Source organism: Setaria viridis, chromosome 3 (genome assembly GCF_005286985.2).
Source record: "Setaria viridis chromosome 3, Setaria_viridis_v4.0, whole genome shotgun sequence".
NCBI lineage: Eukaryota > Viridiplantae > Streptophyta > Magnoliopsida > Poales > Poaceae > Setaria > Setaria viridis.
The window spans coordinates 22,995,570-23,017,751 of NC_048265.2; the positions used below are offsets into that span (position 1 = coordinate 22,995,570).

A 22,182-nucleotide genomic window follows, 5' to 3' on the forward strand; every position below is an offset into this window, starting at 1 on the left:
TTTGATGAGTTAATGAAAATCATAAAGAACATGCTTCCCGAGGGGAACGAATTGCCGTCCTCAACGTACGAAGTGAAAAAGGTTGTTTGGCCTCTAGGTTTGGAGGTACAAAAGATACATACAAGCCCTAATGATTATAATCTCTATTGCGGTGAGAAATATGAGAAATTGGAGGCTTGTCCTGTGTGCAAAGCACTGCGTTATAAGATCAGGCGAGATGATCCCGATGATGTTGAGGGGCAGGCCAGCAAGAAGAAAGTTCCTACGAAGGTAATGTGGTATTTCCCTGTAGTACCACGATTGAAGCATTTGTTCAGAAATAAGGCACATGCAAAGTTGATGCGTTGGCACAAAGAAGAACGTAAGCAAGATGAAATGATCAGACACCCTGCTGATGGGTCCCAGTGGAGAAGAGTTGATAGAGAATTTCCCGAGTTTGAAAAGAATGCAAGGAACATATGGTTTGGTTTAAGTATGGATGGCTTCAATCCATTCGGTGAGTTCTGTAGTGGTCATAGCACTTGACCTGTGACCTTATGTATGTTCAACCTTCCGCCCTGGATGTGCATGAAGCGGAAGTTCATTATGACGCTGATAATTATCCAAGGCCCAAAACAATCTGGCAACGACATTGATATTTATCTAAGACCGTTGGTTGATGAACTTCTACTGTTATGGAAGGAAGAAGGTGTATGTGTGTGGGATGAGGACAAAAAGGAGTCTTTTGATCTACGAGCATTGTTGCTCGTAACTATCAATGATTGGCCAGCGCTTGGTAATCTGTCCAATCAGTAAAATAAGGGATATAGAGCCTGCACGTACTGTTTATATGATACTTGCAGCATGTATTTGAAACACTGTAGGAAGGTTATGTATACGGGCCATCGTTGATTTCTTCCTGCTAAGCACCCGTTAAGAAAAAAAGGGAAGCATTTTGAAGGGGAGGAAGAAAAATGTACTAAGCCCGTTCACCGTAATGGTAAACATGTATTTTCTATGATAAAGGATGTGAGGGTAGTCTTTGGCATGGGCTCTGGTAGCCAACCTGTTCCGAACGACGAGGACAGACATGCACCCATGTGGAAGAAGTCTATATTTTAGGAGCTACCTTATTGGGAAGTCCTTGAGGGCTGTAATGCAATTGATGTGATGCACCTGATGAAAAATCTTTGTGTGAATGTGCTTGGCTTCCTGGGTACATATGGAAAGGCAAAGGATACAATTGAACCACGTCAGGACCTAAAACGTATGAAAGAATGAGATGACCTACATCCAGAAAAGAGAGATGATGGACATTACTTGCATCCTGCTAGTTACACTCTCAGCAAGGAAGAGAAGGAAAGCATGTTTGACTGCTTGAATAGTATCAAGGTGCCATCGGGCTACTCCTCGAATATACAGGCAATAATAAATTTTAAAGAGAAGAAATTCATAAATCTAAAGGCCCATGACTACCACGTCCTGATGACACAATTGCTGCCTGTTGCACTTAGGAGTATTCTATAGGAGAATGTGAGAATGGCAATCGTGAAGCTATGTGCATTTCTCGACATGATTTCTCAGAAGGCAATCCATCCAAACAATCTACTAAAGCTGTAGAATGACGTTGTGCAATGCCTTGTCAGCTTTGAGATGGTCTTTCCACCTTCCTTTTTTAATATCATGACCCACCTTCTAGTCCACCTTGTTGAAGAGATTTTTGTTCTCGGTCCTGTATTTCTACACAATATATTCCCTTTCGAGAGATTTATGGCAGTTCTGAAGAAGTATGTTCATAATCATGCCCGTCCGAAAGGAAGCATCGCAAAGGGATATGGAACAGAGGAGGTCATTGAGTTTTGTGATGACTTTATGGACAACCTGAGTTCGATTGGAGTCCCTATATCACGCCATGAGGGGAGACTGAAGGAAAAGGGCACACTAGGGAGGAAAGCTCGGATGGACATTGATGAGAGTACATTTCGTAAAGCACACTTCATGGTCCTGCAACAATCATCCCTGGTCGCTCCATATATGGAGGAGCACAGGGCTATTGTACGGTCCTCAAACCAAGGGAAGATTGAGGCCCAGATTACACGTCATCACATTAACACTTTCGCCTCTTGGTTGCGGCGATTACTAATGGGTGATGACATGATTGTAGAACAACTAGCATGGTTGGCTAGGGATCCATCTATCTCTGTATCAACATTCCAAGGATATTAGATAAATGGGTACACATTTACACGAGAGCCCAAGACCAAAAGAGCACAAACCAAAATAGTGGTGTCCGTATAGATGCAATAAACAATAATGGAAAAAAGATAGATACTATGGTGTCATTGAGGAGATATGTGAACTGGACTATGGACCTTTCAAAATCCCTTTGTTTCAGTGCCAATGGGTGAAACTTATTGGAGGAGGTGTAACGACAGACAACTAGGGGATGACAATAGTGGACCTCAACAAGATTGGATAGAGAGACGAACCATTCGTCCTAGCTAATGATGTGACTCAAGTTTTCTACGTGAAGGACATGTCAAGCAAACCAATAAGAAAGGGTGCTAATAAGTCAGATGACCAGCCAAAGCGCCACATAGTTCTTCCAGGGAAAAGAAAAATCGTTGGAGTTGAGGACAAGACTGACATTTCAGAAGATTATGATCAGTTCGATGATCTTCCTCCATTTTTAGTCGAGGTTGACCCAAGCATCCTGTTAGCCAAAGAGAACGCTCCATACTTATGCCACGATCACAACCAAGGGACGTTCGTCAAGAGGAAGGTTATTAACGTTCCATTAGATAATGTTGTGTAATGTATTAGAACCATTATAATGATTTGTCATGTATCCGTGTTGTAATGATTTGTCATGTATCCACGTATGGTTTATTAACAATACTATTTGCAAAAATCTCCCCTTATTAAAGAACTGATTTTTGCATGGTTAAATATTAACTATTTCAATTTTCTATAGCACCATTAAATATTAAACCATAAATTTACGTACAATTAAACAAGTACAAGACTAAGTCATGGTAAACATGTTAATAACACTACAGGCACTATTTTTCTAAAATTTTGCATGGTTAAAATATCTATTTTTTTGAATTTTAAAGTTAACATAAGTATCATGGCCATTATAACCTATTCTTACGTTAAGTTTAATAAATTTATGTTTGATATTTAACTACATCTAATATTTTTATAGTGTACATCTAATCAACATCAGGATCAGAAATTATTTTTGCAATTTTTATGAACGTTATTTGATTTACTACGCAATAAATTAATATAATAGCAATTGTAAAAGAAAGAAAATAGAAAGATGTATAGGCGGGAAGCCAAAATAGTGGGCTACAAAGCCCTTTAGTATCGGGTGTGTTTACCCTTTTGGTACTAGGTGGTGGCTAGACCCAGTACTAGAGGAATGGCCTTTAGTACTGGTGCTAGCCACCACCTGGTACTAAAGGCCTTTAGTATCGGGTGAAGGCGAGCCCCGATACTAGGGTGGGGGGATAAAACCCCATTTCCTTTCTTCCCTAACACTTAGCCACACCGTGCACGTCAATTCGAGCCCACAACAAAGTTCCTCTTGCCAACGCCTTTGCCACGCTCCTCCTCCTCCACCACGCCGCCGCCCCCCCCCGGCCGTCCCATTTCGTCTGCCACTGCGCCGCCGCACACTCCACCACGGCTGCCGGCCCGGCCGCCCCTCCTTGCAATCCCCCATGACGTGGCCTCCTCGCCAATGAGCCGCCATCGTCCCCCCCCCCCCCCCCGACGACGTGCCACCAGCCTCCTCTCTGCTTGCCCACTCCACTGCCGGCTGTAGCGGAACCACCCAAATTAACCTGACCAAAATGCACTTAAGTCACCTGACACGTGATCATGCACTTTAAGCAAGCCAACTTGGTCATCTGTCGGAGTTCATCCGATAAACCACTTACTCAGGATCGAGAAGCATTGCTCACGCGAAGGTGAGTGGCACAGAGATTACAACATTTCCATCATATTAACATAGTTCAAGACTTTATTACATCAGAGTTTTCGAAATCCAAATAGAGTTTGCAAGGTTGTAAACAACGAGAATTTAAACGGCGAAAGCTACACGATGATACAAAATACCATGGCGAAGCCGACCATGATATCCATTTCAACGATCCACGCTATCTGAGGCTGGTTTCCACTCGACCGACCAACCCGGAGGGAGTTGGGTCAGCCAACTCAAGCTGGCAACCATTTCCTTGTACTCAGCACTACCTGAAAAGATAGCCACAAGCAAGGCTGAGCAACTAGTACTCAGCAAGACTGACCCGACAGGTGATAACTACTTCACCGACTCCTAGTCATGCAAGGCTTTTTGGTTGTGGGTTTGTTTTTGCCAAAAGCGCCTAGAGTTGGTCCTTACTTTCAATAATTTAGCTCAAGTTATAAGTTTATTGACCAGTCTAAATTAGCAACTTATACTAAGCAAGCATTGTTTCCAAACAATTAAAGACCAAGCATCAAGATTAATATCATCATGTTCCATCTTTACTCAGCGCAGAATAGCGATCAAGCAGTCCCAAACTGTGAGAGGCAGACGAATCAATTCGAATTTATTAACCATGCATGGCGAACCTAATCCCACGATATCCGCGCACAACGAAGGGTTGCTTCACTTGTCAGCCGCCCCCATCGATCCCCAGGCACGTGTCAGGGCCAAACTTCCCTTGGCATGCAATGCTCCATAGTCCCAGCCTCTTGTCGTACTGTGACCGCACTTGCACCCACATGATGCACCATGGGAACCCAGGGACAACAGGAGTATAAGCCACGCCCCAGTTCAATCAAGTACTAGGCTTCCCTATCCCATACTAGGTATGAGATTAGTACTTTCAAACACTTGATCACGAACGCCGACATGTTTTGACCTTAGCAAGTTCATTACTAGATAGACGGGGCAAACCACCACATTAGAACTATTCCCGGTCCCGCCCGTCATCCTTATGGTTGTAGCATCAGTAAACAAACAACTCCTATAACTCGCGAGTGACAGACAATCACTCGACTTTTACCGAGTCCTATTTAGTATAGCAACTACTCGACCTTAGCAACTAGTGTTCAGATTCAAAGGTATTAAGTTCATGCATCTATGGTTTCAATCAACTCCTACAAACGTAAATGCACAATCATAAGCATCAACATATTGCATAAATCTAAAATAGGGAAGCATGCACCGGGGCTTGCCTTCAGGTTCAGGAAAAGTTAGCGGGTCCTCAGGGTCTTGATCTAGCTCGGGCTCAACTTTCGCGTGATGTAGCTCTGCGGCGGGTTCCTCTTCCAGCGTAGGGTGGAGCTCGTAGGTTCCGGCGGCGATATTAGCTTCTACACGACATGCACATGCAGAGAGTTCAGATTTTTCCATGCTTTCGTATGAATGATGCAAGGCATGACTTATTGCTGGAATGAAAGTGCACCTCGACCACATTCACCTAAACAAGGTTTTAATTTTCATAACTTCATGAAGTAAGGTGGCTTGTGGTTTAAAACTCGGGGTTGACTTTGATGTGGATTGTGTACATATTTAAGATTCTTAAGACTTAGAGTTCACAAGGAAGGTGGGGTCACTTTTAGGATTGTTCGGGGTTCATTTGGAGAGTCATTTATTTCTGAATGTTTTTTTACCTTTCCAAAAATTACCCATTAAGTTTATTAGGACTTACATTTCTTTATTCACTTAAACTGATTCCTCATCCAAAATTTGGTTCCACAAGCAAACAGTAACATATGACATTGAGAAATTTACAAAACCTTACTTTTATCCTCAATGAGTTACTGTAAAAATTTGGGATCCAAAGGATGGGTACAAAAATAATTAAAATTGTTTTATTAACCAAGGGTAGTATGTACTTAACCATTTTTATCTCAAAACCTACAGTGATTCAGAGGGTGAAACTTTAACAGTGGATTGAAGGCATGTTACAGAGACTTTGGTGAATTTTTCATGATGTTTAGAGAAGGACATCTATTCCCCATATTTTTCTCCTATTTACCTAGCTCTAAAAAGGAAGGTGGGCTTCATTAAGCTTCAGTCAAGGTTTCATATTTTTTCTATGAACTACACTTCAAAGCTAAGCTACTCCAAGTGGTTTCATATTTTTCTCAGCTTTGGTTTAAAACTTATGTAAAAAGAAAGATTTAACCCTAGATTTCAAATATAAAGCTAAAACAATGAGTTAAAGTTCTACTCCAGGGTCTTCACTATTTTTCCAAGCTTCCATACTCAGAAACATACACCACAGAGTTGGATTTATCTTTTTAGCATTTTTCTTTGATTTATTATGATTTAAAAGGCCTAAGAAAGAAATAAAACTATAGGGTATTATTTCCAACAGTAACACGGGCAAGATTATTTTTGTAAAAAAACTAGACAGTTCACTGAGTCCAACAAAAGTGGTTTTACATTTTTCTGATTTTTCTACGATTTATGGTGCATTTACAAAGTTTATCCTATTTTCTGCCGATTTGAAACAATAAACCGAAAACAACTTACAATCTAAACCTCGTGTCTATGGTTTATTCACGCAGGGGGTCCCTAGTTCTTGCGCTAAGGCCCCTGGAAAAAGGTAAAAGACACAGGGAGGCCCTTGCGGCGGCCGGCGGCGAGCTCGACTCGATTCCAGCGAGTCTCGGGGTCAATCGAGGGCAAGAACAGGCGTTGGAGACGCGGGAGCTCACCGGGGAGGGATTGGCAGCGATTGGGGTGTCGGAGTGGGCTCGGTGGCAGTGGAACAGCTTGGGGACGGGAGGCGACTTCGGCGGCGGAGTCCCGGTGGAGTTCCAGCGACGACGGGGCTCCGGGAGGGCAACAAGCTGCTCGGGTAGGAGCGCGGGGTGATGGCGGAGCTGGCGCTGGAGGTGGCGAGGTACGGGGAGCGACGGAGACAGGGGCTCCACGGGAGGGTGATGCGGTGGCGCTTAGAGCAGAGGAGGCGGCAGAGCTTTGCGGGTGTGGGGAGCTGCGCAGGCGGCGCATCGACTCCTTTTATAGGGTCAGGGAGGTGCGGAGGGCGAGAGCGGAGCCAATGCTGGTGGCGAACGTGGCTGGAGGCGAGCGGGGGAGAAGAACAGGGTGGTGCCATTGGCCAGCGACACTCACTGGCGGAGGGATGGCGCGGGCGTATGCGAAGATCTTCCGGTGATTGGGTGGGAGAGATAGGAGGTGTGCGAGATCTTCTTTATCTGGCAGAGCGATTGGGCAACCCGGGGGGTCATCCTGTCATCGTCGAGCAGCGGATTGGGGAGGTGGAGCTCGGCCATCGTGCAGCCATGGCGTGGCGGAAGGGAGCAGCAGAGGCGCGGCGCAGCATTGGGCGAGGGAGATGCTCGGGCAGAGGAAGGATAGGATCACGCGGTCATTGGGCGTCCCGGCGAGCGAGTTGTCCCGTTGTGGCCGTCGGTTGGCTGTTGGCGAGCTCGCTGGGCGAGCGACGCTCGGGCGAACATGCCGGGCGCGTTCCGGGCGCGCGCTGGGCGAGGTGCGCCTCCGGGCAGTCCAAAAGGGCCAGTTTTGGGGGCCTTTTTCTCCAAAATTTTCAAAAGAACTCATGAAACTCCAAAAGTAAAATATGTAGACCTAACGTCCAGCTCCAAACTTTACAAAAGGAGTTTGCTTCAAATCAAAATGGATTTGAATTTATATATTGATTTGCAAAGTTCAGCAAAATGCCGGCCTCCAGGGACTTGGACAGATCTTGGTTTTGCTGTTTTTCAGCATTTTGGCCGACTTTGGCTCAGATTTTGAGTAGCTTCCCATTTGAATCAGGCCAAGATGTAATTGAAGGAAAAGTTCTTCGATCTTAGGACTCTAACTTCTATTCGGGACTTTTCTTGAGTTTAGTTCAGCTTGTAGTAGGAACGTGCTTGCCCAGATGCGCGCTCTGGATGTTTTCCAGACATAGCGCTGGGATGTAAGTAGGCTGAGTTAACTGTTTTACACGGTTTTGACCAAGTTTTTTAGCAGGTTCAATTGTGATTTGGTCCTGGGTCAGTGTAACAAAGTTGTAACACACTCAAGGAGGGCTCAAAATCATTAGGATTTAGCTAAGCAAAAGTAGAAAGTATGCAAAGCTTTAATAGAAAACTAATTATTATCTTGGTTCATTTTACTTATGATAACTTGGGATAAAAAACGATAATGATTTGTGGGACTTGCCTTCCTCGAAGTCCAGATCATTCAAAGCTTCTTCGTAATTTTGGTCGTCAAAGCATTTCCGACGTCGTCATTTTCTACATTATCATAGTTATGCGTAAACATTCAAGCAAACAATCATAGCAATACATCAAACATGGGTTAAATAATTAGAATTGGGGTTTAGAAGGCTTTGATAATTTCCTAGAATTTTCTAGGATTTTTCTGGAATTATTTTGAGTGGTTTCCTATTTTCTGGTCACATGAAATATGGATTTTTCTATTTTATAAAAGGGATGAGAATTAGTTTGGGGGTTATAGATGTGAGATTTATGCAAACAAGGTATGTTTGGGTTTAAAATGATCTCTAGTATTTTTGAGGAATTTTTGGTGATTTAATTTTTGGAAGTTTCTAACATGGCTAGGCGAAAATTGGTGTGCATGAGGAACAAGGGGGAGAAAGGGAGAGAGGCTGATGGGTGGGCCAGGTGGTGATGTGGTAGGGGAGGCCCGTGCGGTCTGTGTGGCAAGCCACATGGTATGCCCTAGGGCCAGGTGGTGGACCGGGGAAGGCGTGTGTGTGTGGTGTGGATGGGCGCTGGGGATTGTTTGGAGTCGAGTTTTGGGCGTGGGAGCGGGTAGGGATGTGTAGCGCGTGTAGGGAAATGGTTGGAAAGAGCCGCGACCAATCAGAGCATCGCTGACGGCTAGCCACGATTCTGGCAGCGTGGCGGCTAGGCGGAGCGGAAGCTAGAGTGGGTGAGAGGGGAGGTGGTGGTGCGGGCAGCATGACGGCCGTACCTGAGGGGCACCGAGGGCTCACGCAGGCAACATGACAGCTGGAGTTGGCCGGCAGCGAGCTAGCAATGGGGGGAGCGGTGGCGGAGGTGTGGCTGGCGAAGAGCGGCTGGTTGCGCGGCGGTACAATGCCGGGAGGGGGCTATTGCTGCATAGCAACCCCGACTTCTACCCGGCCCGGCTCTAGGGGATAGAGCGCAGCGGCGGGTGGGGGTGGTGTAGCATGGTCCTATTGCGGCAAACCGGTGTGGTGTAGAGGGGAAAGGAGGAGGGGAGAGGAGGTGAGGAGCGACGGGGAGGGCTATTTATTGCTTAGCGGAAGGGGCTGGGGTGCTCGGGCGGCCTTGGCCGAGCTTATCCGGGTTAGTCAGGCGCCAATGGTGCGATGGCGCGTGGTGCTAGTGGTGGGGGTGGATAGGGCTGGGAGAGGGGATGCCAACGGGGGAGAGCGTGGTCTTGGATGTGCCTGGTGCTGACACATGTGTCACGCTTGCCGAGGAGATGAATTGGGCTGGGATGGAGGAGATCAGGGTGAGCTTGCAGGTGGCCGCACTCTATAGCGCGGGTGAGTGAATAGGGATGGTCGGGTACTTGAGTAGGGGGGAGGGTTCTAACAGGTGCGGGGCGTGGTGGAGGTATAGCTGATGACGACGCGCTCCAGTGCAGGCGAGGAGGGTGGCCAAAGGGTAGGATGTGGTGCACAGTCGGTGTGACGTCATGCTTGGGTGAGGGAAAGGGAAGGGGGCAGGAACCAGGGGTAGAGGATGATCACACCGTGGTGACGTCATTGTAACGTGGTGCCGCCGGGTGTTGATGCAAAAGTCCAGCGCTTTAGGTTTCCATGCCGTGCAACACATGAGGACCTGGGATATCTACTTCACTTCAGTGCAGGCTCCAAATCGGTTTGTGAGTGGTGCAAAGGCGTGCCAGTCAATTTGACCTGAAAATTCCTGAGCCGATCAGTTGTAAAGCCTTTCGAACTCATGGGTAGGTGTTCTTGGAATAAACACCACGATAAATAGATAATTAATGTAATACATGCGGTGTAAGAAAATAAAGCAATCATGGCATGTGCCATGGGCTATGTTAGCCGATGGGCTAAGAAAAAGCATTAAAAGCAAGGCAGCTATAAAAGCGGGGATCCCCATTCACCACGCGCTGATCATGTAAGCTAGCACATCTATCCAATGTCATGGTTGGGTATTGAACTTAGAAAAGGTAACCCCATGAGAGGGCAAAGGCATCCATCTACTAGCTTACAAGACCAGAACATAGAATAAGGATCAGCCGATGGTAACTGTACACGAGCCAGAAACATTAACAGATAATGGTTGACGCCATGGTTGGGCTCCTGTAGCCTTTAGACAGTAAAACCCCACGAGAGGCGTCACCCGCTACCTGCCAATGCATCAGACTAGAGCACAAAAACCAAGGGCCTCTTGCCTACCGCTCCATAAGCCAATCAAGGTAATGAAGTCTAATTAGTGTCATGGTTGGGTATTGAACTCAGACAATTTAACCCCGTGAGAGGGCACTAAATTTGACCCGCTAGCCTCAATTAAATGAGTATCACGATCGCAAGGCCTCGCGCACACTCCTATTGGCTCAATGAAATCAGCGTGCTCCCGCGGGATGCGGATAAGACCCGACTGAAGCATCAACTCCCAGTGGTAGCGTGGTGACATTAGAGGCCAGACGGATGGCGACGCGAGGGGCAGGGGTAAAGATCTATTGGCTAAAGCATATATAAACCAAAGCAGAGCACGCAAAAACTAGCCAGCCTATGTGATCTGATAACTATGAATGCAGTAAAAGGGACTAGGAAGCTGATGAAGACAACCTAATCAGATCTAAAGCATTCGATAACCGGTGAGAAACCGATAAAAAGCAAGCAAGAGTATCGACAAAAGCCTAGGGACTAATACTTGCAGATCAAAGGTATTCTCGATAGCTGCTGTGAGCGCCTAGCAACAACCCCTAGATGGATCTAAGAAAACTCGATAACTTAAGCACCGTCGATGACAACTCAACGTATACACCAAGCCTAGGGACATTGACTTGTAATCTAAGGTAACTCAATAACTAGCCACACGTGAAAACATTCCAGAATATGAGACCTAACTCAGAAAGTTCTGCGAGAGGTCGCCATGATCGGGTGACGGTACTTACAAGCTCGCAGAGATCAAAGCTGATGCAGCCATACACGTAGGAAGGAACTCGTTGAAACTACTCCACTCTTACCCCTAAGGGTTTTGGCAGCTGGCGCTGAAAGGTTGTATTGATTGATTGTTGATTGTTTTTACAAGAGCTCATAGGTTTATATTTATACCCTAGAGCAAGCTAAAGTCCTAGTCGAATATGACATGAACTGTTATAGCAAACTACTCAAACTGCCTAAGATACAATCTCCACGCTTTCCCTTATTTGGTGGAGCCGATTCTATCTCGGACTGGGCCCGCCTGGTCTTATGTCAGCTTCTGGAAGCATGGTCAGCTGCGGCTGGTCTTGGTCAACATGGCTCCACCGGTAGTCTCTTTCTCTCTCCTCTATCAGCTGTCTGGACCTTATCAACAACGGTTAACTCTGGCCAAAAATCGGTGTCAACACATGTCCCCCAATTTTGGGTATAACATTATATTCGAATATTCTCTTGTCTTCATCAGTTTGAGCTGATAAACTTCCAAATTCCAATTCAGTCGTTGCCGCAATTATGGCTTCCCTTTCCTTGGTTCCCGTGGTGGCGCCACCCTTGATTTTCGGGATTCACCTTGTGAAGGAATATTATAAAACTTCTCTATCCTCCCATCCTCTAGTTCATCTTCCCCTTCAAGCCAAGTGATCCTTGCACTGCCGCCAATCTGAGATCAGATTTCGCTTCTGAGTTCTTCTTCAAACATCGCGCCCGCGCAAGCAATCGCATGCCGATGGCTACATCCACTACCGTCCCAGAGGTACAGTACATTGCCGCCCTGATTCGTATTATCTTCAGATCCAATCTCTCCTTTTGCAAACTTTTTCATCTCCTTCCCTAGCTTAATTTGTAGGCGCTTAGAGACCATGTATTGATCCCTCTTAGTGATGTGAATGATGCTTAATTCCTTGGCCCCATGGGTGATACGGATCCAATGGACTTAATCAATGCCGAAACCCAACAAATTCTGTACAAGGCTTCTTCCATGGATCTATCTGTTTGGGAAGGCGATTTCTGTTCATGGCCCTGCAACCCCCAAGGTTGGATGACATGGTATCACAGGGTATCAGCCACCAAGAAAGTAGAATGGGATGAATTGTGCATCGGCCATTGTATTAAACTTTCTTTAGCCAATATGGAAAAAGACGAATCCATGCTTGCTGCTGCTTGGTACTTCTGGTTTGATGCATTAAATGCCTTCTTATTGGTGATGGTCCTATGTCCCCTAGTTTGTTGGACGTCTACATGCTGACGGGGCTCAATATCACTTCCCCTGCTTCTCCTTTCCTATTTCAAATTGTCAACAAGCACAAATTGGGCACAAGAGGCACGATGAATTGTAGCCGATATATCAATTCCTTTAGCAAAACTTCGGTGCATATATGTACAGTTTCCACTGGATACTCCTTGTTGTCGTGATTGATCAAAGCGCAGTCTATATCCCGGACTCTTGAGGAAACCAAGAGATCAATACAAAAATCTCATAGACATTCTTAACAAAGCATGGGCTCGCTTTCGTCGACATCATGCGGGTGAATTCAAGGAGGAACTTGATTTCAAGCCTGAATTCCCGGTATGTGTTAAATTTCAACATCTCGTGACACTTCATTGAACACAACAAATATTTCATAACTTCTTTTGCCATATATATAGTGTTTGAGACAGAAGCAGGGGAATAGTTTATGCGGATATTACGTATATGAGTTCATCCATGGCTTTGTAGGTCCCAAGCATATAACTGACCACGAATTCAGAGTATGTTTACAAATTTCTTAAACAATAAATTAGCTCTAATTGTGAAGACCCATTGATCTACTATATATATAATAACATTTACCAATGACACTGATGATGCACATGAAGGAAGCACTCCTCGACACGAAAAAAATCAGGGCAATTCAAGAACAACTCTCTGAATTTAGTTTTTCTGGACGAGGTAGTAAATCTAGCGGGGGAGTTTCATAATGATGGATCAAATCTGCAACACCGTCAGGACTCGGGTTCAGAATAGTTGATCCCAAATGTTGAACTTGGAAAGTTGATGCAATGTAATATTATTCATATATGTGTATGCATAATATGTCTATATATAGAAAGTTGATGCAATGGAAAGTTGATGCATATTAGAACTAGTATACGTAAAGGAAACAAATACGAAATACTAATATAGAATAAAGAAACAGAAAAGAAAATGAGAAAAAAATAGAAAAAAATCATTTAGTACCGGTTGGAGAGACCAACCGGTACTAAAGGTCCCTTTAGTACTAATTATTTTAACCGGTATTAAAGGTCCCCTTAGTACTAAACTAGCAATACCGGTTGCTAAAGCGGTACTAAAGGGGATTCCCAACCAATATGATGGCGCTTTCCCCACCAGTGGATCTTCGGCATGGCATGGTGTGGACGCACACCAAACGACGAGCCCAAAGATGGAGGAACTGCATCTTTCTCGCAACCGGCCATTGCTGCGTTCTGCATCAACCTCCTTGGATTCCGTGGCCTCTTCCACGACGTGACTCTACTCTCCCGTGGCCTCTTCCCGCAGACACAGAGGCCTGCAGCCGTTGAAACCCGTATGACTTTGGCTCCGATGGAGCCAGTTCCTCGCCATCCCGTGGTCCAGGTTCACTAGCAGCCGGGTGAGAAAAATTAGCGGAGCTCCCCGAGAAAAATCTGGCCACACAGCTAACGAGTCACGACGGACACCGAGAGACCGAGACCGCAGAGGCCAGGCAAGCCGCAAGCGGCGACTGCGAGAGGCGGCCAAGCCGAAGCGCTAGCCGCCAGCGTGGATCGCCATCCCGCCCCGTGGTCCGGAAGATAAGGGGCGCCGCTAGGTGCCGACACGTCACGCCAGACGAGATCAGGATAGGCCAGCCTGGCCGGGTGACGCCACCGGCGAACGGTGGCCACTCCTGCCACATCCGGTCGTCCTGCGCCGGATGGGAAGATGGGGCGCCATGGAGCCGCTAGGCTATATATATATGCCGCCGGTGGGGGAGCCTACAGGGACTCAAGCAAGCCTCGCTCTGCTTCCTCTTCTCCTTGGTTAATAATACTAGTAGTAAGCATATACTAGCACTAGCTAGTAAGCCATGGCGCCGACCGTGATGGCCTCGTCGGCCACCTCAGTTGCTCCATTCCAGGGGCTCAAGTCCACCGCCGGACTCCCCGTGAGCCGCCGCTCCATCAGCACCGGCTTCGTCAGCAACGGCGGAAGGATCAGGTGCATGCAGGTAATATAATCGATCGATCAAGACACTGGAATTATATTCTTGCTGTTTGTTCATAGAAATAATGCAACTCAATAGGAAGTTTAGGAACTGATATGAAAGTGTCGTTGCTCAGGTGTGGCCGGCGGAGGGCAACAAGAAGTTCGAGACCCTCTCCTACCTGCCACCTCTCTCCACGGACGAGGTCCTGAAGCAGATCGACTACCTGATCCGGAAGAACTGGATCCCCTGCCTTGAGTTCAGCAAGATCGGGTTCGTCTATCGTGAGAACAGCACGTCTCCCTGTTACTACGACGGGCGCTACTGGACCATGTGGAAGCTGCCCATGTTCGGCTGCACCGAGGCCACCCAGGTGTACGCTGAGTTCGAGGAGTGCAAGAAGGCCTACCCCGACTGTTACATCCGTATCATCGGCTTCGACAACATCAAGCAGGTGCAGTGCGTCATGTTCATCGCCTACAAGCCCCCGGGCAGCGAGTAGACCGGCGGCGCCAAATAAAAAGCTTAAATACCTGTCCGTCTCAGTTCAACACCGCTTGATTATCTCCATTTTTCCCCATCTGAACGCTTCTGTAACTATTGGGCGAGCATGCGTGCCCATGAGCAATGCTACCATTGGCTTGCTAAACATGTGAATGCATGGTACATAGCTCCGGCTATACCTTTGCACATAGTGATATATTTACACGAATGTATACACAGCGATCATATTCATACGACAATGTACCACTAGATTGCCAATTCGTTGGAACATTATAACATGGTTGTTTTACTTACGTAAATGATCATATGATAATACAAGGAAAAAGTGTATTTTTCATCCCTCAAATATTGCAAAAGTGTGATATTCATCCCTCATATTTCATTTGGGGCAAATCAACCCCTTAACTAACTAAATTGATACATTTATCATCCCATCTTAGTTTAACAATAGTTTAGTGCCATCTAACGGTAGCTTATGCCCACGCAATCATCCGACTAATCACTAGTTAGTGTAATATGTTGAGTTGAAGATATAAAACTCAAAAAATTCAGTAAATTCTCTAAATTTGCTACTTATAAAAATTTTATCGGAAAATTTGACAGAACTGAATCACACCAAACTTTTGATTCAGCATTAGACGTGACTAAGCAATGATTAATAAGATGATTACATGGCCTAAACCGATATTACATGATACTAAGCCATCATTAAATAAGTTAGGGATGATAAATGCACCGATTTAGTTAATTAAGGAGTTGATTTTCATCAAATGAAATATTAGGAATGAATGTCACACTTTTGCAATATTCGAGGGATGAAAAATACACTTTTTCCATAATACAATAACATATATATATATATATATATATATGCTCAGTCATGCAGCAAAGTAATATCGCCATTTGAATTTGGGCACAATATTTAAGGTAAGAGGTAGAACGGCCTTGTTGCCGATCAACTAATGCTAGAGTTAACACATATAGGCTGTGAAATGGAAACTGCGTGATGCTAAGAGCAAGATTATCGTTGTTGATATGGGAAGTGCAAAGGTAGTTTAATATTTTAGATAGATCATGTAAGGAGGTAAGAATCATACGAGCCAACCTAGCAAAGTTTCTTTTGAACGAAACCAATATATCAAGATAGAATATATGCCCAGTCAGCATCGGCTCAGCCTTGCCACCACAGCTCAGCCTTGCCACCACAGATTCATATATAGATCTGTGGTCGCCTTTTTCCTTGTATGCTGACGATATGGTCGTCTTTTTCTATCCAGTCGCCCAGGATCTCGTCGTGATCAGAGAAATCCTATCCCTCTTTGAGAAAGCTACAGGGTTGGCAGCTAATTATGCTAAAAGCCAAGTTTTCCATATTCATTGCTCAGACAAACGTTCGCCTGGTCAGGGACATCATGCGATGTCAGATCGCGGACTTTTCATCACTACTGAAAAACTGAGCATTCGTCCAACGCATTAGTACCGGACGTTAGTGCCGATCCTCAAGCATAGTACCACCGGGTACCCTTTAGCACCGGTTTGGAGCCTCAACCAATACTAAATGGCGACATGGGGACCGGGTGGCCAACGGCTAGATTCCTCTGGAAGCCATTTAGTACCGGCTGGTAGTTCCAACCGATACTAAATGGTGTCCACGCACGTATGTACCGACTGGTAGCTTCAACTGGTACTAAATGTCACAATTTAGTACCGGTTAGAGTCACCAGCCGGTACTAATATACAAACTAAAAAAAGCTCGTTCTTCCTTCCTGAGCCCAAGCTCAACCATTTAACCGAGAGTTCGGGCTTCTTCACTCCCATGGCGACCTAGGGGAGGTGCTGCTCATTTTTCCCACGATTGGTGGGGATTCCACTCTTCCAACTGTTCTAAAGGTTAGAACTTCATCCTCCCTCCTCTAATGTTTATGTTTAGTATTCTACATTTTATGCTTTGTAGCTAGAGAAATTTGTATTTTTTTAGAGTAAGAATGAATGTAGAGTTTTTTCATTTATACATGCATGCATGGAGGTTATAATGTATATTTGTTAGTTATGATAGTATGTTCGAAGTTGAGAAATTCATATTGGTTGATGATAAATATGTAATTTTTTTAGTACCATGTTGGATGAGATATTTAGTTTTATTTAAAATAAAAATAATCAACTAATTTAAATGCTTTACGTACATAAATAACATAGTTGAGCTCAAGCTGACGGCAATTCGGGACAAATGAAGTTGCTGCCGGAATTTTCTGAAAGTGGTCCATAAAAGGTCAGCAATATTTTTCAGAAAGGTTTTTTTTACATTTGTTGCTTTACAAATGGAGAAGTAAATTAAAAACTTTTTGCAGATGGATCGGCAATGGATGTACGGCTACCAGTGCTCCATGGCATTCATTAATGGCCTAAAGACTTTCCTCGAAGCGGCAGACGCCAACAAGTCCCCGAAGGGTTTCATGTGTTGTCCATGCAGAATGTGCAAAAATTATAAGGAATACTCTAAAAGAAAGACTCTCCATGACCACATATATAGTTCGGGTTTCATGGAAAACTAAATTTTTTGGAGCAAGCATGGCGAAAAAGGAGTTGTAATGGAAGATGGGGAAGAAGATGATGATGATGATAACAACATTTCAGCTGATTGGGCTGAAGGCAATGCCTTCGCAGATGTTCCAATGGGTGAGCCTGAAGAAGATTTTGCAGAACATGAACCAGTTGACGAACTAGGTCAGGTGTTGCTAGATGCATGGGAAGAGTCCGAAAATGCGAAGGAGAAAAAGAAGTTTGACAAGATGTTGGAGGATCACAAAATGTTGTTGTAACCCGATTGCAAATAGGACCATAAAAAGTTGGGTAGCACACTGGAATTGATGCAGTGGAAGGCAGGAAATGGTGTGAGCGATAAGGGATTTGGGGAGCTATTGAGAATCGTAAAGAATATGCTTCTCGAGGGTAACGAACTGCCCTCAACCAAATATGAAGCAAAAAAAGGTTGTTTGCCCTCTAGGATTGGATGTATAGATGTAACACCCTAATTTTAAAAGTTTTGCAATTAATAAAATATATTAGAATTCTCTTAGGCAGTTCATTGTTGCATTCATGCTGGTGCATTATTTTTGGTTGTTTGAATTCAATTTTTCCATTGAATTCATTTGTTTGGTTTTCCTTTTCAACCTTTTCTTTTCCCTCTTTTCTCTTTCTTCCTCTGACTTGTTTCTCTTTCGGCCAACTAGTTTTTCCTTTTGGCCCGTACCTCTTTTGGCCTGGCGTGCTCCGCCACAGCGGCCCAACCAGCCAGTCCCTAGTAGTAGCCTATTTCCACGTGCACGCTTGAGCGGCTGCTGCTGACAAGTAGTCCTTACCCATCATGAGTAACCCCTAACCGTCACCCCCTTCTTCCTGCTAGTACCCAAGCCAGACTCGAGTTCTAGTTCGGGTCGCGCAGCACCCCGCTTTTCTTGGCCCGCATGCTAAGCTTTGCCTCTCGGGACTTTATAAAGCTCCGCTGCTGTCGGTGTTTTAGACCGGCAACCCACCTAGGGAGTACCCTAGGTGGTATTTTGTGCAGTGGGTGTCGTCGAGAATCAAGGAGTCAATGGTGATGTAAGGAACATGATTTAGATAGGTTTGAGTCACTAGATCGCGTAATACCCTACATCATTTGTGTTGATTGTATTGATTGAGTTGTCTTCTCTTTGGAGGGGGTCCCTGCCCACCCTTATATAGTCAGGGGAGCAGGGTTATAGGACGGATTGTGTACAAGTCCTAGTCGAGTACATTACAGAGTCCTACTCTAACTCGGTAATCTACTTCCTACCCGACTAGTCTTCGGGGAAACCATGAAGCCTACGCGCCCTGCAAAGTAGACTTCATGTCCGAGTAGGTTTCGGGTACATCCCCTTTGAGTGGGTCCGTAAGTCTTCTAGCGGGCCCAGGGATGCCTAGCCAACAAGCTCCCGAGTACTTTGTAGTTGAGAGAAACAGCTCTGAGTACTTGAGGATGCCGCCTGATTTCTTCCTGGTGTTCCTTGAGTACTCCTTGATGTGGCCAACCCTCAAGTTCTGGTGCTGTCGCATGATAGGAAGGTACTCTTAGCAGTCCCTGATGTTCGCTTTGAGTAACCTTTGCCTTGAAACTTTTATATGTGGTAGTGCGATGACAATCGTACTCTATATGGAGTAGCCCCCGAGCCTTAGGTTGAATCGGAGAATCAGGCTGAGGGTCAAACTTGTAATTTTGCTTCGACTTAAGTAGTCTTCAAAAAATAGAAAACTTTATCCAACGAATACGGTATACACAGCCCCGAGCACTTGGACAACTACTTGTAGTCGATGAAGGGGTCAATCTTTTGGCCAGAGTAACTGTTGGACATTATGGTGGTAAATCTGAGTTGTATCCGACCGTTGCTTAATTGACACTTGGAATCCGGAGATGCTGTTGATATAATAAGGGGGCCCAACGGTAATTAGCAAAATGCTTGTTTTAATAGATCCGTAATTTGCGCCCCTTTCTTGTGACCCCAGCGCCGCCTCCGAGCTCGAACTCTAGTGCGATCTCGTTGATCTCACCCTACCTCTATTTTCGTGTTGACAAGGACATCACCAGGAGCTTAGCCACGTGGTAAGGAAGTTTCAAGTGAAGTTTTGTATGCTCTTGAGTTCTCTATCGAGCATTCAGGCTCACCGGAGTAGCTACCGTCGCCGTTGAGCCGTCTCGCTAAGCACCACGTCTCTTCCACCGCACAATCAGCTTTGCGAGTACCTTAGTTTGGTTTGCAAGTTTCCCAGCTTTGCTTCTAGCCAGTTTCTGGCTAGTTGGCTTTGCTAGCTAGTTCTCCGACTAGTTTTAGACTAGTTGGCTTTGTTCTGACTAGTTTCCCGACTAGTTCCCTTACACCTTGTTTGGTTCATATCTTATGCGTTTTAGATCCGTTTTGAACGATTATTGTGTCTTCAAGTTCGTCTTAATGCATAGATTAGTTTTATGAGCTTGTTCTTCTCTGTTGCTACTTTTTGGTGTATTGTTCTCTTATTTCGTTCCATTGTTTGCTTGTATGTACTTGTTTGATGTGAGTAAAAGGACCGCAGGTCGAGGGATTCGAAGATTAAGCCTTTGAAGACTTTGAGCAGACAGAGCAGGTTCAGGAAGGCAAGTGTGTCCTTGTGCTTTTGTTCTAGTAACTATATTTAATCACCATTGCATTGCCCTACATTTGATCTAATGGGTCCTATTTAAGGTTTGACTAGTTTTTATCCTTATCCCTTGATCAATTTGGGTTTACTTTAATGTTGGGTAGCGCTTGCTTAGTTGCTCAACTTGGGTTATGGTGGTATTAATGAACCAATGATTAAACTTATTTTATTTGTGCTATACCTTTTCATTAATACAAGATCACCATGATTAATTGGAACATGGAGAACCACAAAGGAAAATAGTACAACCACAAGGACTATATGGCTCTAGTCATAGCGTATTAATTAGAGAATCTAGTCTGAAGCAGTCTTACCGAAAGGGCAAGAGGGGCGGCGGCAGATGGGGTATAACCCGACCCTCAAGACGATCTGCTCTATGGTTGCTTTGCAGTCTTGAGAGGTTTATGCTCTGCTACTAATCCGGGAACCTTAGCGGACTAATTCTTATTAGGGAATCTTTGTAAAGGCATCGTAGCATCCCTATGCAATCACACCTCGGAAGTGTGGTATTGCGCTTGGCCGACACAGCATGGTTGGGTTTAAAGTTCTTTTGAACTTTTACACGACTTGTGGGTAAAGATATGCAACCTCTGCAGAGTGTCAAACTATATATCAGCCGTGCTCACAGTTAAGAGTGGTTGGACCCTCACATGATTAATCTATCGGAAGTCAAACTAAATTGATGTTATTTATGTTTTGTTATTATCTCTATCCATGTTCTTTTTTAATTGTGTGTTGGAATATACATATACCCTAGTAATCAGGTGCTAATCAAATTTGACCAACTAAAATTACTTATCGCAATAAACAAGTCAGCCTTTCCTTGTTTAAGCATTGTATTCATATTATTCCCACACTTGCTGAGTACGACATGTACTCACCCTTGCTATAATCAACGTTGTTCAAAAGAAGTTCTTGAAGATTTTGAAGAGATCTAGGTAGACGTGTGCCACCAGTCAACTGCCTGTGGAGTAGTCATCTACTGCTAGAGGAGCAATCGACTTCATCGTTGAAGATTCTGCTATGAGAATAAAGACTTGATTGCTATTCTATTTAAAGACTTTCGGTTATGTAATAATTATTACTACTCTATTTACATTATGGCATTGTCTATGATATTCTACTGAAGTCATTACATGTGTGAAATTTGATCCTAGCGCACATGTAATTCATTCATCTAGTTTGCGTTTAAAACCGGGTGTAACAATAGAAGATACACGCATCTCCTAATGATTGTATCCTTTATCGCTGAGAGGAATATGAGAAATTGGATGCTTGTCCTGTTTGCGACACATTGCGGTATAAGATCAGGCGAGATGACCCTGGTGATGTTGACGGGGAGCCTATCAAGAATAGAGTTCCAGAAAAGGTGATGTGGTATTTCCCTGTAATACCATGTTTGAAGCGCTTGTTAAGAAATAAGGCGCACGCTAAGTTGATGCGATGACACAAAGAGGAATGTAAGCAATATGAGAAGCTGAGACACCCTGTAGATGGTTCGCAGTGGAGAAACATTGATAGAGAACATAAGGTTCGGTTTAAGCACTGATGGAATGAATCCATTTTGTGAGCTCGGTAGTGCTCATAGTACATGGCCTATGACTCTATGTATCTTCAACCTTCCTTCTTGGTTGTGTATGAAGCGGAAGTTCATCATGATGTCTGTTCTTATCCAAGGCCCAAAACAACCTGGCAATGACATTGACATGTACCTAAGACCGTTGGTTGATGAACTTTTACTGCTTTGGAAGGAAGAAGGTGTATGTGTGTGGGATGAGGACAAACAAGAGACTTTCATTCTCAGAGCATTGCTTTTTGTAATAATCAATGATTGTCCTGCACTGTGTAGATGAAATCAACAACATGTATTTGAAACACTGTAGGAAGGTGGTGTATCTGGGCCATCGTTGATTTCTTCATGCGAATCACCCTTTAAGAAGGAAAGGAAAGCATTTTAAAGGGGTCCCGACACTCGTGCTAAGCCTTTGCACCATATAGGAAAGCATGTATTTTCTATAATAAAGGATGTGAAGATAGTCTTTGGTAAGGGTTCCGTTAGCCAACCTATTCCGAACGACGAAAACGGACATGCAGCCATGTGGAAGAAGAAGTCTATATTTTAGGAGCTACCTTAT

The 22,182-nt window shown here is 44.7% G+C and overlaps 1 protein-coding gene and 1 pseudogene across 1 annotated transcript; both read left to right on the forward strand.

Annotated features, from left to right (window-relative positions):
- The first annotated feature begins 273 nt into the window (after positions 1 to 273).
- On the forward strand, positions 274 to 1,356 carry LOC140222111 (uncharacterized; annotated as a pseudogene).
- Positions 1,357 to 14,139: 12,783 nt separating this feature from the next.
- On the forward strand, positions 14,140 to 15,150 carry LOC117850422 (ribulose bisphosphate carboxylase small subunit, chloroplastic). Its single transcript, XM_034732250.2, has 2 exons — positions 14,140 to 14,377; positions 14,490 to 15,150. Exons 1-2 carry the CDS (start codon positions 14,237 to 14,239, stop codon positions 14,853 to 14,855), a joined length of 507 nt encoding a protein of 168 aa, XP_034588141.1. The 5' UTR covers positions 14,140 to 14,236; the 3' UTR covers positions 14,856 to 15,150.
- Positions 15,151 to 22,182: the final 7,032 nt, after the last annotated feature.

Coding starts and splice junctions, on each gene's coding strand:
- LOC117850422 (XM_034732250.2), top strand. CDS start 14,237: ATGGCGCCGACCGTGATGGCCTCGTCGGCCACCTCAGTTGCTCCATTC. Junction 14,378..14,489: donor GAAGGATCAGGTGCATGCAG/GTAATATAATCG, acceptor GTCGTTGCTCAG/GTGTGGCCGGCGGAGGGCAA.